Genomic DNA, 13,271 nt, shown 5'->3' with positions numbered 1-13,271 from the left:
TAAATTTGAGTAAAAAATAGATGGAGGCTTTAAGTTGGTTATTATTCTTTAAGGAAATTTGTGATGATTGAAAAATAACAGTTTGGCCCAAGTTAGAAAAAAAATAGTAGTTAGGGGAGGAACCACTAAAATGCAAGCTAACTAAATACCTTGTTTTAATTATGAAGTATTCATATCTGGTGTCAGAAATGAACTTGAAAGCTCATACTTAAATAAATCTCATTATGTTTTAGAAAGGAGTTTTCTTCCTTTACTAACTGGTCAGAAGTTTTTATAAGGTTAGTCTACTGAGTCTTAAGATGAGATCATAGTTGATATGTAAATTCACTTTCAAAAACTTTTGATAAGGTTTAATCGCAAAACATTATGAAGTTATGAATGAGATTAGAAAAGTATAGAAATTTTGTTTTATAGTAGAAAGCAGAAAGTATTGATGTATAGGCATCACTTTGATTGGAAGAATGTCACTATTATGTCCTTTAAGGGGTTGTTAATTTGAAGTTATTGTTATATTTTTATGTCAATGATTTTAATACCTTCTTGGACATTAAGCTATGCATATTTTCTGATAATATAAAGATTGTGAGTAATGCTTATAATGTAGAGAATGTTTAATTCAGGTAAACCTAGACAATCTTAATGAGTGGATATCACTTGGAAGAATGTGTTGTGAAAAGTGTAAAGTGATGAACTGAATATGTACAGTGGTGCCCTCAGAACCCCCCCCCCCCAAAAAAAAATCATACATTTTTGTACAGGTTTACTAGTGAAATACTATTCAAACAAAATCAATGATATGTAGCACAAATCACATATGATCATTACACACATGCTTTTAAAAGTTTAAAAGAAGAAATTCCTCTTACAGATTTAATCATTTTGTAAGAGGAGGACAATACATCGATGTCCTGAAGCATCAAATGCTTGCAGATTTGATTCATTGTTTATGTTTACATCTTGATGAACATTAATTAAAGCGAGTACAGTAAGTTGATCATTACCCATCATACTCTGGAGGTATGTTTGAAGGTGATGAAGAGTGTTGAATGCACATTCTGCTACTAATGTTGATAATGGCATACAGAGAAGAACCCTGAAGATGTAGATGTTCAGATAGAATGTACACATCTTTACATGCACAAGAACGTTCATCATCCAAAACATCACTGGAATTGATCAATGCATACCATGCTGTCAGTTCAGTGTCAACACACAGTAGAGAGGGAAGGGAGTTTGTGTATTATGACTTAATACCACATCACATTGCAGAAGTCAACTGGTTTCTGTAAAAATGGAGCAGATACTGGACCTTTAGCCTGGGTAAAGGATTACAAAGTCATGTTTGAACTTTTCTGCTCAAATGGTTAATGAAAGGAATGAAGATGTTAAGTCTCCAGTAGTCTTTGGGGTTATCACTGGAAATGTGAGATCATTTGCTTTGCTGGCCATTGGTCTGTGGATTTTGGATGACATCACATGCAGCAGTCCAAATTGATGAAAATGTGTCATCATTACAGTTCCCCTTGGTAATTTCCATGAGTCAAGCAAGCTGTTCAGATGATTTAACCAAATCACATGCTTCTGACTGAAGTGAGGCACATGAAGGACGTGTGTTGAAGCATCCATTCTGCAGTGAACAGGGATATGACAGAATCATATTTTTGTCATTGACACAAATTATGTGGCATCATCTGTTCTGAAAGATGTCACAGTCAACTTGGATGGTGTCAAGTGTATTGAGGATGAGTGAGAAACTCTGAACAATGGATGTTCTGCTGTTTGTATATGCACATGCATATACTGTGTCCCCTTGAGACTAAATCCTTTTATGAGACTATTGAAATATTTTGTTCAATTCTTCCCTTTCACTTAGCAGGAGTATTTACTTGCTGGAATGAGTGCAGAGAAAGGCTAATAGACATTATGCAAATTGTAAATAATGAGCATTAAATATTCAAAAAGAGATCCCTAAAGAATTTTACCAGTGCATTATGGGAATTATACCAATTCTCTATCAATTTAACTCTTTCATCAATCCCATACACATTCAGCTTGCCAGTTATCTCTTATGAAGTATATTATCAAAGATTTTTTGTTTGTTTTTTTAAATCAGGATGTACAGTGACAACTATGACACTCTTGTCCAAAAATACTTGAAGTTGGAAAAGCAAAAAGAACATTTTCATGCTGAGAATTGAGTATAGATGTATATATTAAATCAATACTTTGTGTAGGACGATTTTTTGAAGTTTTTGTTTTAATCTTTTGCAAAGCAAAAAATAGGACAATCTATAAAGGGATTAGTAGGATGGTACTAATTTTTTTCTAATTATTTTTAAGAACTCCATTTTTTAGTAATATATTTACAAAATATGTCAATAAAGATATAATCAAACCCTCGTGTACAGTCATAATGAAAGCCCTTTTCTTGTTGTGAGGAGAGTACTTTTATTTAAAATTGTATTCTGTGATAAAGAAATGGTTGCACATACCATAGTTATATTTCTAATTGTCTGAAACTTGAATACCCAAACTGTAAAATTTTTTTATGGATTTTTGTTTGTGGTGCCATTCAATAGGTGTCATAAAAAAGTACCATTTTGAACACCAGAATCAGTACCCTGTATTTTCTTTCATTCCAGTCTGAAGTGATAAATATAATTGCTAAAGTTTAGCTTTATAACTTGTTTTTTTAGAATAAGAATTCCTTTAGTAGTTTTTAAGCTTTTCAACAATCTTTATCCTTTATATAGTGAACACAGTTTTCTACAATGAGCCTAAAAAGGGTTTTATGCAAAGCATATTACTAGAAATTAAAACATAAATAAAAAACAAAGCAAATGTTGTCCACAGAATTTTTACCCAATCAGGAAACTGTCCATTTGCAAACACCCATTGCTTGTAATTTTTGTGAAGCAGGATAATTAGCTATCAAATCTGGAAGATTTTAACTTTGTTGTACTGATAATCTAACATCCAATTCAATATGTGCGAGGCATCATATTATAAAAACCTTCTCTAAATCAAGAACATATCCTCCCCCCCCCCACTCTAAAGAAAAGCAGAAACAGTTCAAAAAAAGTTGGAAGGCAGGCATGGTTCTGGTTTGCTAAAAATCATATTGATTATATTGATTCAATCCCACTTCTTGCATACAGTTCCAAACCCCTTTACAGTAGGTTCCAATATAGTACTAACCACAGAGGTCAAACTAACATTTTTATAGTTTTTGAAATCTATCCTAATTATGTGTTTAAAAGCAGTAAAAGTTTTGACAATGTTGGTTATCGTAAGTTACTTACATACAGGATTGATAAGGAAAGTATAGGGAAAGCTTTTTTAAGGCTTAGTTGTCTCTAGGCAAAGCTATTTTTATATATTGCAGTAGTGATTTATTGAGTGGTTTACCTTAAATACAAGATTTTTTTTGTTACTTAAGTGTATTTGATTTCAGATTAAAATTTTCTTACAATGTGTAAAATTTGTTTTTGGTTAATATTGCTATAGAAGATAAAATGTTTCAATGTACTTATTTAGAAGTTTTTCTGGAAATTGACAATGTGTAAAGAACAATATCTTTTATTTATTAAACTACACAGCATTTCAGTTGCATACAGATAACTTGTTTTTCTGGAATAAGAGTATAAAGATATGACTGAAGAATGGGTTTTGAACTGTTTTCACTTTCTGTCTTCCTATCTATATTTATATCACTGCAATAGCTTCAGCACTGAATGATGTATAATTCAAAAAATGATTTTTCTCTATATTTGATATCCAAGGTCACGTTTCAAAAATATTCTTCTGTTTGGCTAAGTGCAGGTTTTAAACTGCTGTGTTAATGGGTTAACCTTCTCTTTGTAGGACAGGAATAGTTTCTAGTATTTGTCACAGGAGTGATTTTGTAACCTCTCGTAAAACATGTCTATTATTATCAAATACTTATTTTTATTTATTTTAAACAAATGCCTCAGTTAGTAGAGTTAAAAAAGATTTTGCTAGTTTAATAGTATATACTTAGAATAACAAAGAAGGAGAGAAATTGGATAAATTAGCTGACATTACAAAATGAACTTTAATTACATATATTACTCATGCAGTTTACTCTTTATTATCTATTATGTAGATCTCTTGCATTAGCTAATGACATGTCCTTGTGTTGTATAGAAAAAATAACTTGCTCTATGAAATAACCAGACTGCTTAAAGATTAGAAAGTGTGTGCTTGGAAAGCAGAATGTCCTAGTTCTGTTTTTATCTACGGATGAACTGTGCTTCTTTTTAAGTCTTGGCAAATGTTCATATACCAAGTGTGCTGTGGCATTGACATGTTTACAATATCAGAACTTGGTTATCAAGCTATGGTGGTTGCTACAGACCTACAAAAATAGAAAACATTATGTTAATACAGTTACACCTTTGTTCTCAAAATTAAAGATTTTGAAATAAAGCTCTTTTTGTGACAATCAAGTTGTGTATGTTACAAGTTTAAATAATTTTTTCATTACAGAAACTTTATTCCAGTTACAAGTAATGATACCTTATTATAATTATTCATTCTGTAAACAGATGCACATTAAAATAAGAAAAAAAAGCTCAATCTATCATTTGACTTAGTTTCAGGGAATTTCATCCTTCATCAGTAACCTTGGACAAGAGTAAATTAAAATAAGAAAATAATACTAGGCTTCATGTAGCAGTGGAGCATAAATTATACATATGGCATTTTGAGTAGTCTATTTACTCACCACACTGAACCTGTATGTGTAGAATTTCAAGAATATGCAGCATTGATACTACTAATTCTTTCTTCTAAATTATTTAACAGATAATTGTTTAAAATATTATAAATTATAAGAAGCTTAGTCTTATTCTTCTAATTTGCCCTTGTTCAGGGTTACTGTTGAGAGGTGGAAATCTTCTAAATCAGTTTATCTCAAGTATTAAGTGGTGAATCAGTTGATAGATTGGACACACAGTTAACTGAAATGATTTGAAAAATAAGGAAATAAATCTTAACTTTTTTGTAAGCTTGTTAGTGATTTTAGCTCTCTTCCAATGGGTGAGTCAAAGTGTGCATGCCATGACCTTTCAAGATACATTCAACTTTTAATATTATATAAGTTTTGAGTTCTTAATTTTATGAGAAGGTATTTAAAAAAATTCTCAATCTCCCCCAGTATGAGAATTATGCTATTTGTTTTCTAAGCCTCTTTCCCTGATTTATTTACCATCCCTCTCTGAAGTACAGAATGTAATGTAAGTTACTAATTATAATAAAGATATTGCTATGCTAAAGTGTAACTTTTATTGCCTTCAATCTTATTTGTCTATGGAGTCATAAAGTAGAAAAATCATACCCACTTGCCACATCCAGTCTTCCACAAATTGCCAATAATTCTCTTTGACATTTTTATACTATAAAATTTATAAACAACAGAAAGGCAGAGTTTTATTCTATCAAATGGTTTATAATGCTGTCTTGACATATTATTATACACTCTTTGCATTCATTTGGAATTTATTAGAAAAATGACTGATGGTTTTACACAACATTATGTGAAATTGAAAGTTAGACTTATCATTAAGATTTGTATAAAAGTAGAGCTAAAATCAAGATCAAATCAAAATGTGAATTTTTGAGTTGAAAAGTACTAGCAAATGCAATCAAATCATAAATAAGTGGATATGTTTTTGTTCATTAAAGCCACAGGCATAAGCCTACTGAAGTGATTAAACAATTAAGAACTTACTGCATGACCTCATTCTACAGTACTTGACACTTGCTTATTTAAAAGACACGAAACCCCAAACACTTAAAACTGCAAAGGATCATTTTAAAACGCAACTCATTTTGAGCAAAACTTAAAATGAACAATACCTTCCTCTACCTTGTACCCAGTGGCTTTAAGGTCAAGGTGAAGAACCACATTTATTGAATTGTTTTATTGAAATAAATTATTTTGTTATGCTAACGAATTTCTTTTTCCTATCTGGTTAATTTAAAAAATAATCTTAAAAGATCAGATTTTAGCAAGATTCCAACAGCACTTGGCTTATTTATCAAGTTAATGGTTAGGCAACATACATAGCCACATGAAAAAAGTGATAACAAATCTTGTATTGCTATTTATACAAAGACTCTTTGAACATGAGATCTGTACAAACACGTGAGAGATCTCTGCCATATAAAGCATAACATGCTCTTGATGACTGTAAGACATGACTGTTCTAGTGAGATATATCTATGTTAAAAGACATAGTACATATCCTAATGTAGTAAGATTGAATGAGTTAGCAGAAAAAGCAAAACATGTTTCAACTGATACTAAGATTGAATTCTCTATTTTGTAACAACTGTACAATAAATGAATGCCAGATAGAATGATGGAAGGCTGGTGATTTGACAAGTAACTAAGTATATTTTGTAATACCCATACATTCTTTAAGGTCAGATTTAAACCTAGACTAGGTATACATAAAAGTAACACTGAGAATAAATTGTTGATTTACTATTTTCTTGCCATTATTTCTGTTGATTAGAAATGTAAGCTTGTTTCTGATCTGTGAAAAGGATGACATCTGAATCTGAGAATTGGGTAGAATGATGCAGTTGTAGTAATGTATATGTATTCTAAAGATACTGTTCAGTGTAATGAACACTATTTTAGACATGCGTATGGTAGGCTTAACTTTTCTTTAATTATAATGTTAATGTATTGTTACTGTTCTGAGTAAAACAAGCATTAATTCTCTAAGCTTGGTATGAATCAAAAATATTATTTGAATGTTGTTGTGTTTTTAGTAATATTTAAGATAAGTACTATAAGATAAAAATAAAAAGGACAACACATGATTGAAGTTTGAACTAGCAAGTGTAGCCTTCAGTAAGATCTTTACTAGCAGTAAAAACATGATTTTGTTTAGAAATTGTTTGTTATTGTTCTTGTTTCTTTCATTAATATGTCAAACTAATCAAATATTATTTTTTAAATAACCTGTACGTCTTTGAACTGAAATTGCAGGTTAAAGTTATTTTTACTGATATGTGACATTGTTGCAGTTCTTTTGTTCACCACATTATTATTATATGTTAGCTTATTTCCTCCTCATGGCCAAAAAGTTGTGTTATTTAAGCTAAATATTCCAACTGATGAATATTGAAAATATTGTGAGCTCATATAAAATTCAATTATGCAAGAAATATTAATCTATAAATCTTTATATTTTGCTTGATTGACTAAACAATTTATATTATGGAAAAAAAAAGTAAATCGCCTTAAACTCTGATGTTTGTAAGCTGTTACACACAGCTTGGATGTTTAATTTAGGCTGCAGCAAACAATTGATTTAATGAAATTGTTAAACACTGACTTTTTTTTTATGCTGTTTTAGACTGGGTGTTGGCCACTGTCATGTTCCTTTTCTGCAATTGCCTGAATGTGCAAATCCACACGAAAGGAAATTCTGAACAAAAAGTAGAAAATGAGACAATTGGTGTTGTTGGTGAGAATGCCAAAGATTCATTTTTTCAATCAGACGTAGCAGAGGTGATACTTGACATAGGGGGCATAACTAAGGTATTTATTGAAATAAGTTGAGCTAAATCTATCATAGGACAGTTTTATATAAATGAAAAGATGAAATAAGCCTGGTGTTATATTCAGCTGAGAATCTTAACCTCAAATGCAACTTTAATTTAAAAAAGAATTCAATCAGATGTGTAAGTAAAAATACTGCACCAGTTAAACGTTTCCTAATAAAGTTTTCATTTGGTGACAGTTCCTATCATCAATATTTCTTGGCTGTTAAGATCTGATAATTATATTCCATAGTTGATGGTTAAGGGGTTTTAACTAATGGAGGCTTATGTGGTTTATATGTAGCATATGCAGTTATCCAGGTAGTAATTGCTGTTGTATATTTTATTTATTCTATTAAATTGTAATCATTGTATGTTAATTACACATCATTTCACCAAAATAAGTTTAAAATTTGTAATATTTAATTACTTAAAAATTATTGGGGGGGATACCAACTTGTTTGTATGTTGTTCATTATACATTTTGTGTCGGGAGTAATTGTAATTGTTTTTACCTGTTACAATGTTCAGTGGGAGAACTGACCAACAAAAGCTCAAGAATCACTCATTTTCTGTGTAAAATATATATGTAACCCAAGCAGTAATAAGTGGTATTAATATTGATAATTTTCTATTTATTTTTTTCGTTTTGTGTTGCTCATGTTATTAGTTGTGGACCTACAAGCAGTTTTGTGCATAAATAATTTAGAGAAATATGTTTAAAATGCTGATGGGTTCCATTAGTATTTCTAAAGTTTTATGTCTGTTAAAAAGTTTGATTTGGTATTAATAGTTTAAAATATTTCTAATATCTATCTATGTGTGTGTATGATGATCATTTATATTTCATCCAATAGTGGTAACCAAATCCATGTCTGTCTATGTTGTATAAAACAGTATTTTATACTATAAAGTTATTGGACTGTGAAAAAAAGATTACTCTTCATATTTCTCTATGAATAATATTTTTATTTACAGGAACAACCCATGTTGTGTAAAAGCCACCAGGTAGGGAAGTGGAAAATATGGACGTGCAGCTGTTGTGGGAAGGATACTCATGCCCTCCAGGGGAAGGAAGGCGAAGAGAAAGTTCTGGTAAATCTAACCTTGGAGGTCAGTACACATTTTTTCTTTTAATGTATTATCATTAAAAATGCTTAAGAACCAGTTAGGAATTATTATCAAACTGATGTAACTGCATTCATGCTCTAGCCATAGAAGTGGAAATTTGCAACTATTAAAGTTTTGTATACAAGTTCATCTTATAATTTAGTTTTACCCTATAATATTTGTCAAATTTGAGAAGCAGCTTTTATACATTATTATTAAAAAGTTCAAACTAAAAATTACTGTTTTAAGAAGAAGTAACCAGTTCACTTCTGTTTTGAAATATATTTTGGGAAGAATATAGTGTGTGTGTGTGTGTGTGTGTCCTATATATAATTGAAATATTTGTTTCAAAGAGAATCTAGTCAATTAAGTAATATATGATGAAATATCTGTTTCAGGAAGGATCTAGCCACTTAACATATTTGATGAAATGTATTTCACAAAGAATAGCCATTTAAAACATCGTATGAAATCTTTATTTCAAGAAGAATCCAGCCAGTTTGACAGCATGTCTAGGGTTCACACAGAGCTTAAAGTTCTTAAATTTCATGATTGCCTTGAAAAGTCCTTAAATTCAAATTTTGCCTTAAAAAGTACTTGAGTTTCAACAGAACTTTAAAAATCCTTAAATCAAAACCTTCTATAAATTTCTATCATAATTTATCCTTTAGTTTTATGTATATTCAGGCCATTCTGAAGTTTTGTTTGTCCAGTTAATCACTAAGTGTTATTTATCTTTCCTAGACTGGTATTTTTTCAACTCTTGTGTGGTTTTTGTAGAAATGTGATTTCAGTAATGTTTTCCCAACAATTTGACCGTGATTTTTTAATGTCAGTGCACCAAGCACAAAGGGAAACGGTGGAATAAGGAAAACTGTTGATAAGTTATCATATCTCAGCTTTTTTTCATTAATTGTTAATTTTAATATTATATTTTCATCTTTCATCATAAGAAAGTGCTTATTCAGTAGAAATTTGTTAGATCAAGATGAATTCAAAAATTGGGCCAGAGAATACAAAAGATGTCAGTATAAGACATGTTGTGTTGCTTATAATAAAGTAATTGATCTGTGCAAAATGGGTGACAGTGAACTAATATCACAATTGTGAAAAGAAAAGCATTAGACAAGTGTGAAGGCTTTTAAGAAAAACTGTATATTGAGTTTCTTCAGGAAAAATAGCACATCTGTTTCTTTGAATAGTGGAACAAAACCAAGAATTTCTAGTGCTTGTGGTCCCATTGTTGGCCTATCAGTATTAGACATGACAGAGCTTGCTTGTAAAAATGAATTACTGCACACTGAAATGTTGTGATCTCTTCATGTTGTTGCTACTCATAGCTTTTATAATTTCAGTGCTGATATTAGTAAATTATTTCATGTAATGTCCATTGACAGCAAAATTTGAATATGGTGATAGAAAGATTGCATACTTGAGTATATTTGCCTTAGCTGAACACTTTAAGAAACTGTTATTGCAGTCTGTGAAGATATGTTATGTTGTCTTGTTTGATGAAATGCTGAATACGAAGAATCAACAGAAATGAATGGGCATTCTTCTGTGATTTTGGATGAATGGATGTGTTGGCACCCAGTTATTTTGGATCAGAATTTCTAAGCAAGAACACAGTTCTAAAATTTGGCCTTCTTTAAATGTTTAAGTTATATTTAGTTTTATATCATTTTTACCTTTCATTAATTTTGAGTTTAGTGAATAAAACTGCTGTAAAATAATTATTACAAAGTTAAACAAAATAACAATTCAAGGCTCTGTAGTTGATTTTGGGGAATGTTGTGGAATATAATTTATTGGAATACTATAATACCTGTGCAGTTTGTTGGGTATTTACCTGTGCTGTAATTTTTTTTTTTAGTTGTTGGAAGTTTAGCCAATACTAAGCTGTTATTATTAAAATATCTCTCTTAGTGCATGCTACATTAGAGAACTTAGTTTTTATGTTCGTCAGAGTGATTTGAACATCAGAAATATGGTTCACATCAGTATGAATGATCCCAATGTAAGTTGGAAATTCCATGACATTGAAAAAAACTTCAAATAATTATGACACAATCATCATAAACATTGGATCATGTGGGATTCATATTTTGCACAACAGTTTTAAGGCAGGATCTGTTGCTCTGGTTGGAATATTATTCCTGTATTAAAAAGTTTATATTATTTGTTTAATGATTCTCCAGCTATGAGGGAAGACTACTGCAAAATTGCTTCAGATTCATCAAAAATTCCTCTGAAGTTTGCAACCATTAATGGATTGAGAATAGACCATTCTAGTAGCTGTCAGTGACCTACTCTCCAAATGCAAGCTTCATTTCTTCCATGCTGTGCATTTCTTGACAGCTTGCCAAACACATTTGCCAATGGTCTGTTTCATTTTAGATAATCTGAGTGAGTTCATCTGAGAATTATGAGGAAATTGAAAATGATCTAATTTCTGCAGTTTTTTTGTGTTGACAGAATTGTTAGTTGATGTCAAGAAAAACGAAAACTATGTCTACTACAAACAAGTTCATTAGTATTATAATAAAAAGTGTTCTTTAAAAGGTGAACTGTAATGAAAAAAAAATCATTGAGTATTGGCTTGAATGTAGAGATTTTCTTGTTAATCTTATAAAGAAGAAATGTCTCCTGTTCTATTCATTGATTAAAAACCTCTTGTGCTTGAACCCAATAAATGTGGCTTGTGATTCATCAATGTGTATTGGAAATAGTGTTAAGGGCAAAGATGTTGAAAGAAAATGATTGTGAAGAAAAGAATTCAGTAGCTTTCCATGTTCCTGGATATGATCCCTGTTATTGGTTCTGAAAAGTTTGATAAGAGCTCTGATAATGTGAGTACATGAAAGATACTGCATACACCAAGTTTCTGAAAGTTGTGAAACTCCTACTTTTCTTGTCACATGGACAGACAAGCATTGAGAGGTTTCTTTATAAATAAGGAAGAAGAAGCTGAAAGTCTGAATGAAGGGTCAATAGTAGCTCAGCATATAATCTACAACTATGTAAAATCGGGTGGAAGAGTACTAAATGTTCCCATCTTTTAGGGAACTACTCATTTCAGCTTCAAGTTCCTAAAGCTATTATGAACTTTATCTGGAAGATCAAAAACAGCAAAGGAAAAGGGATGAAAAACAGAAAAAAGAAAACATATGTTGGATGATATAGAAGAAACTAAAGATGGAAGGAAACATATTAAAGTGGATGAAGAACAGTTAAATAAGTCTGCTGAGAGCCTAGCAGCAAAAGCTGAGTGAATCGAAAACTTGTCTTCATAACAGAGTCAAAGTGTTTTAAAGAGAATGAGAAAATAAAGGGAACTGGAAGAAATAGAGAAAGAACTTAAAAAAATTCTATTTAAGTGGTAATGCCAAATTGTCTATTGTAGTGATGCAGTTTCTTGTTTTCCAAGGAAAAGGTTTTTCTAGATTTTTCCAGTTGTACGAGTCAAATTCACCATGATATTAAAGTAAAGTTGTGTTTGCATTAAACTTTCAGGTTTTAAAGTTTTACAAGTTAGTATTAACAGAGACATGTTATTAATGATGTACACAGATTTTAGGCTAATTAGGTTCTATAGGATTTGCACCTAATAGGTTGTAGACAAAGTACAGCTGTTTCAGGATATCTTATTATGCAAGTTTATCTCTGCAAGAAACTGCCTAAATACATTAAGTTGGATTCTGTGAATTTTGAAAGATAATTTGTTAAAAGTTTCATGAATGTCTGTTGTTGGGAGTCCTTAAAGTCCATAAGAAGTCTTTGAATTTTATCATCATGACTGTGTGTTAATCCTGATATCTAATGAAATCTTTATTTCAGAAAGGGTCTAGCCAGGTTGCATCTCTAATGAAATCTGAAAATTATTCAAGGTTGTTTAAGATCATTCTTCCTTCAAGGTCTCTCCATCTGGACAGAAAAGCATCAGGTAAGCACATGAGGAATTGCATGTTGTTTTGATTTTTATATACACTTATTATCAAAAGGTGGCAATATAACATCTTCTGATGTATTACAAAAAAAAAGACAGATGTATTGTTAGCTTGATGTTAGGTATCTTAGTGCATTTTGATTCCAAAGCTAGTAGCTAGTAGTTGAAACAACACTATAGAAATGTTTATTCAAATCATCAGGATGTTTTATGAATTTGCTGACACAGATACAACTAAGTTCATGTGATCTAGATATAAAAAAAAACTTAAATGTAAATTTCACTATACAAAACAAAAACATGGCAAAAATATCATTAACAATGAAGGTAACAAACTGATGAAACAATGCATTTTAATCTTTATAAGAAAGAATATAAGAAAACTATATTTAATTAGCTATACCCATTACCAGAAGTTACTATTAGTAAAATAATTTGTCCCTCAAACTCCAAGATATAGTTCTGTTAGACAGTAACTATACCTTGAATGAAAAACTTTTAATTTGGGCAATAGATACAAGATGAGATTCTGAAAATACTGCAAAAATTAATGCAAATATGTTTAAAAAATCTTAGTTTATGAGAGAAGGTTAATTGGCTAATAGTGTAATCTCAATGGTACTGATACAAACTA

At 30.7% G+C, this 13,271-nt stretch overlaps 1 protein-coding gene across 5 annotated transcripts in view; it reads left to right on the top strand.

Moving 5' to 3' along the window:
• The window catches only part of LOC106465379, a 36,182-nt gene that overhangs the window by 3,776 nt on the left and 19,135 nt on the right, over window positions 1-13,271 (top strand). For all 5 annotated transcript variants that reach the window (XM_013925601.2, XM_022393272.1, XM_013925603.2 and 2 more), the window contains exons 3-5: window positions 7,395-7,579; window positions 8,560-8,694; window positions 12,529-12,634. In XM_013925601.2, coding sequence (XP_013781055.1) covers window positions 7,415-7,579; window positions 8,560-8,694; window positions 12,529-12,634 — 406 coding nt within the window. In that variant the 5' untranslated portion in view covers window positions 7,395-7,414. The remainder of the gene's footprint in view (window positions 1-7,394; window positions 7,580-8,559; window positions 8,695-12,528; window positions 12,635-13,271) is intronic.

Source organism: Limulus polyphemus, unplaced genomic scaffold (assembly GCF_000517525.1).
Source record: "Limulus polyphemus unplaced genomic scaffold, Limulus_polyphemus-2.1.2 Scaffold1925, whole genome shotgun sequence".
Taxonomy (NCBI): Eukaryota; Metazoa; Arthropoda; class Merostomata; order Xiphosura; family Limulidae; genus Limulus; species Limulus polyphemus.
The sequence above is the reverse complement of the archived record's forward strand: the minus strand, read 5'-3'. Positions and strand labels throughout refer to the sequence as shown.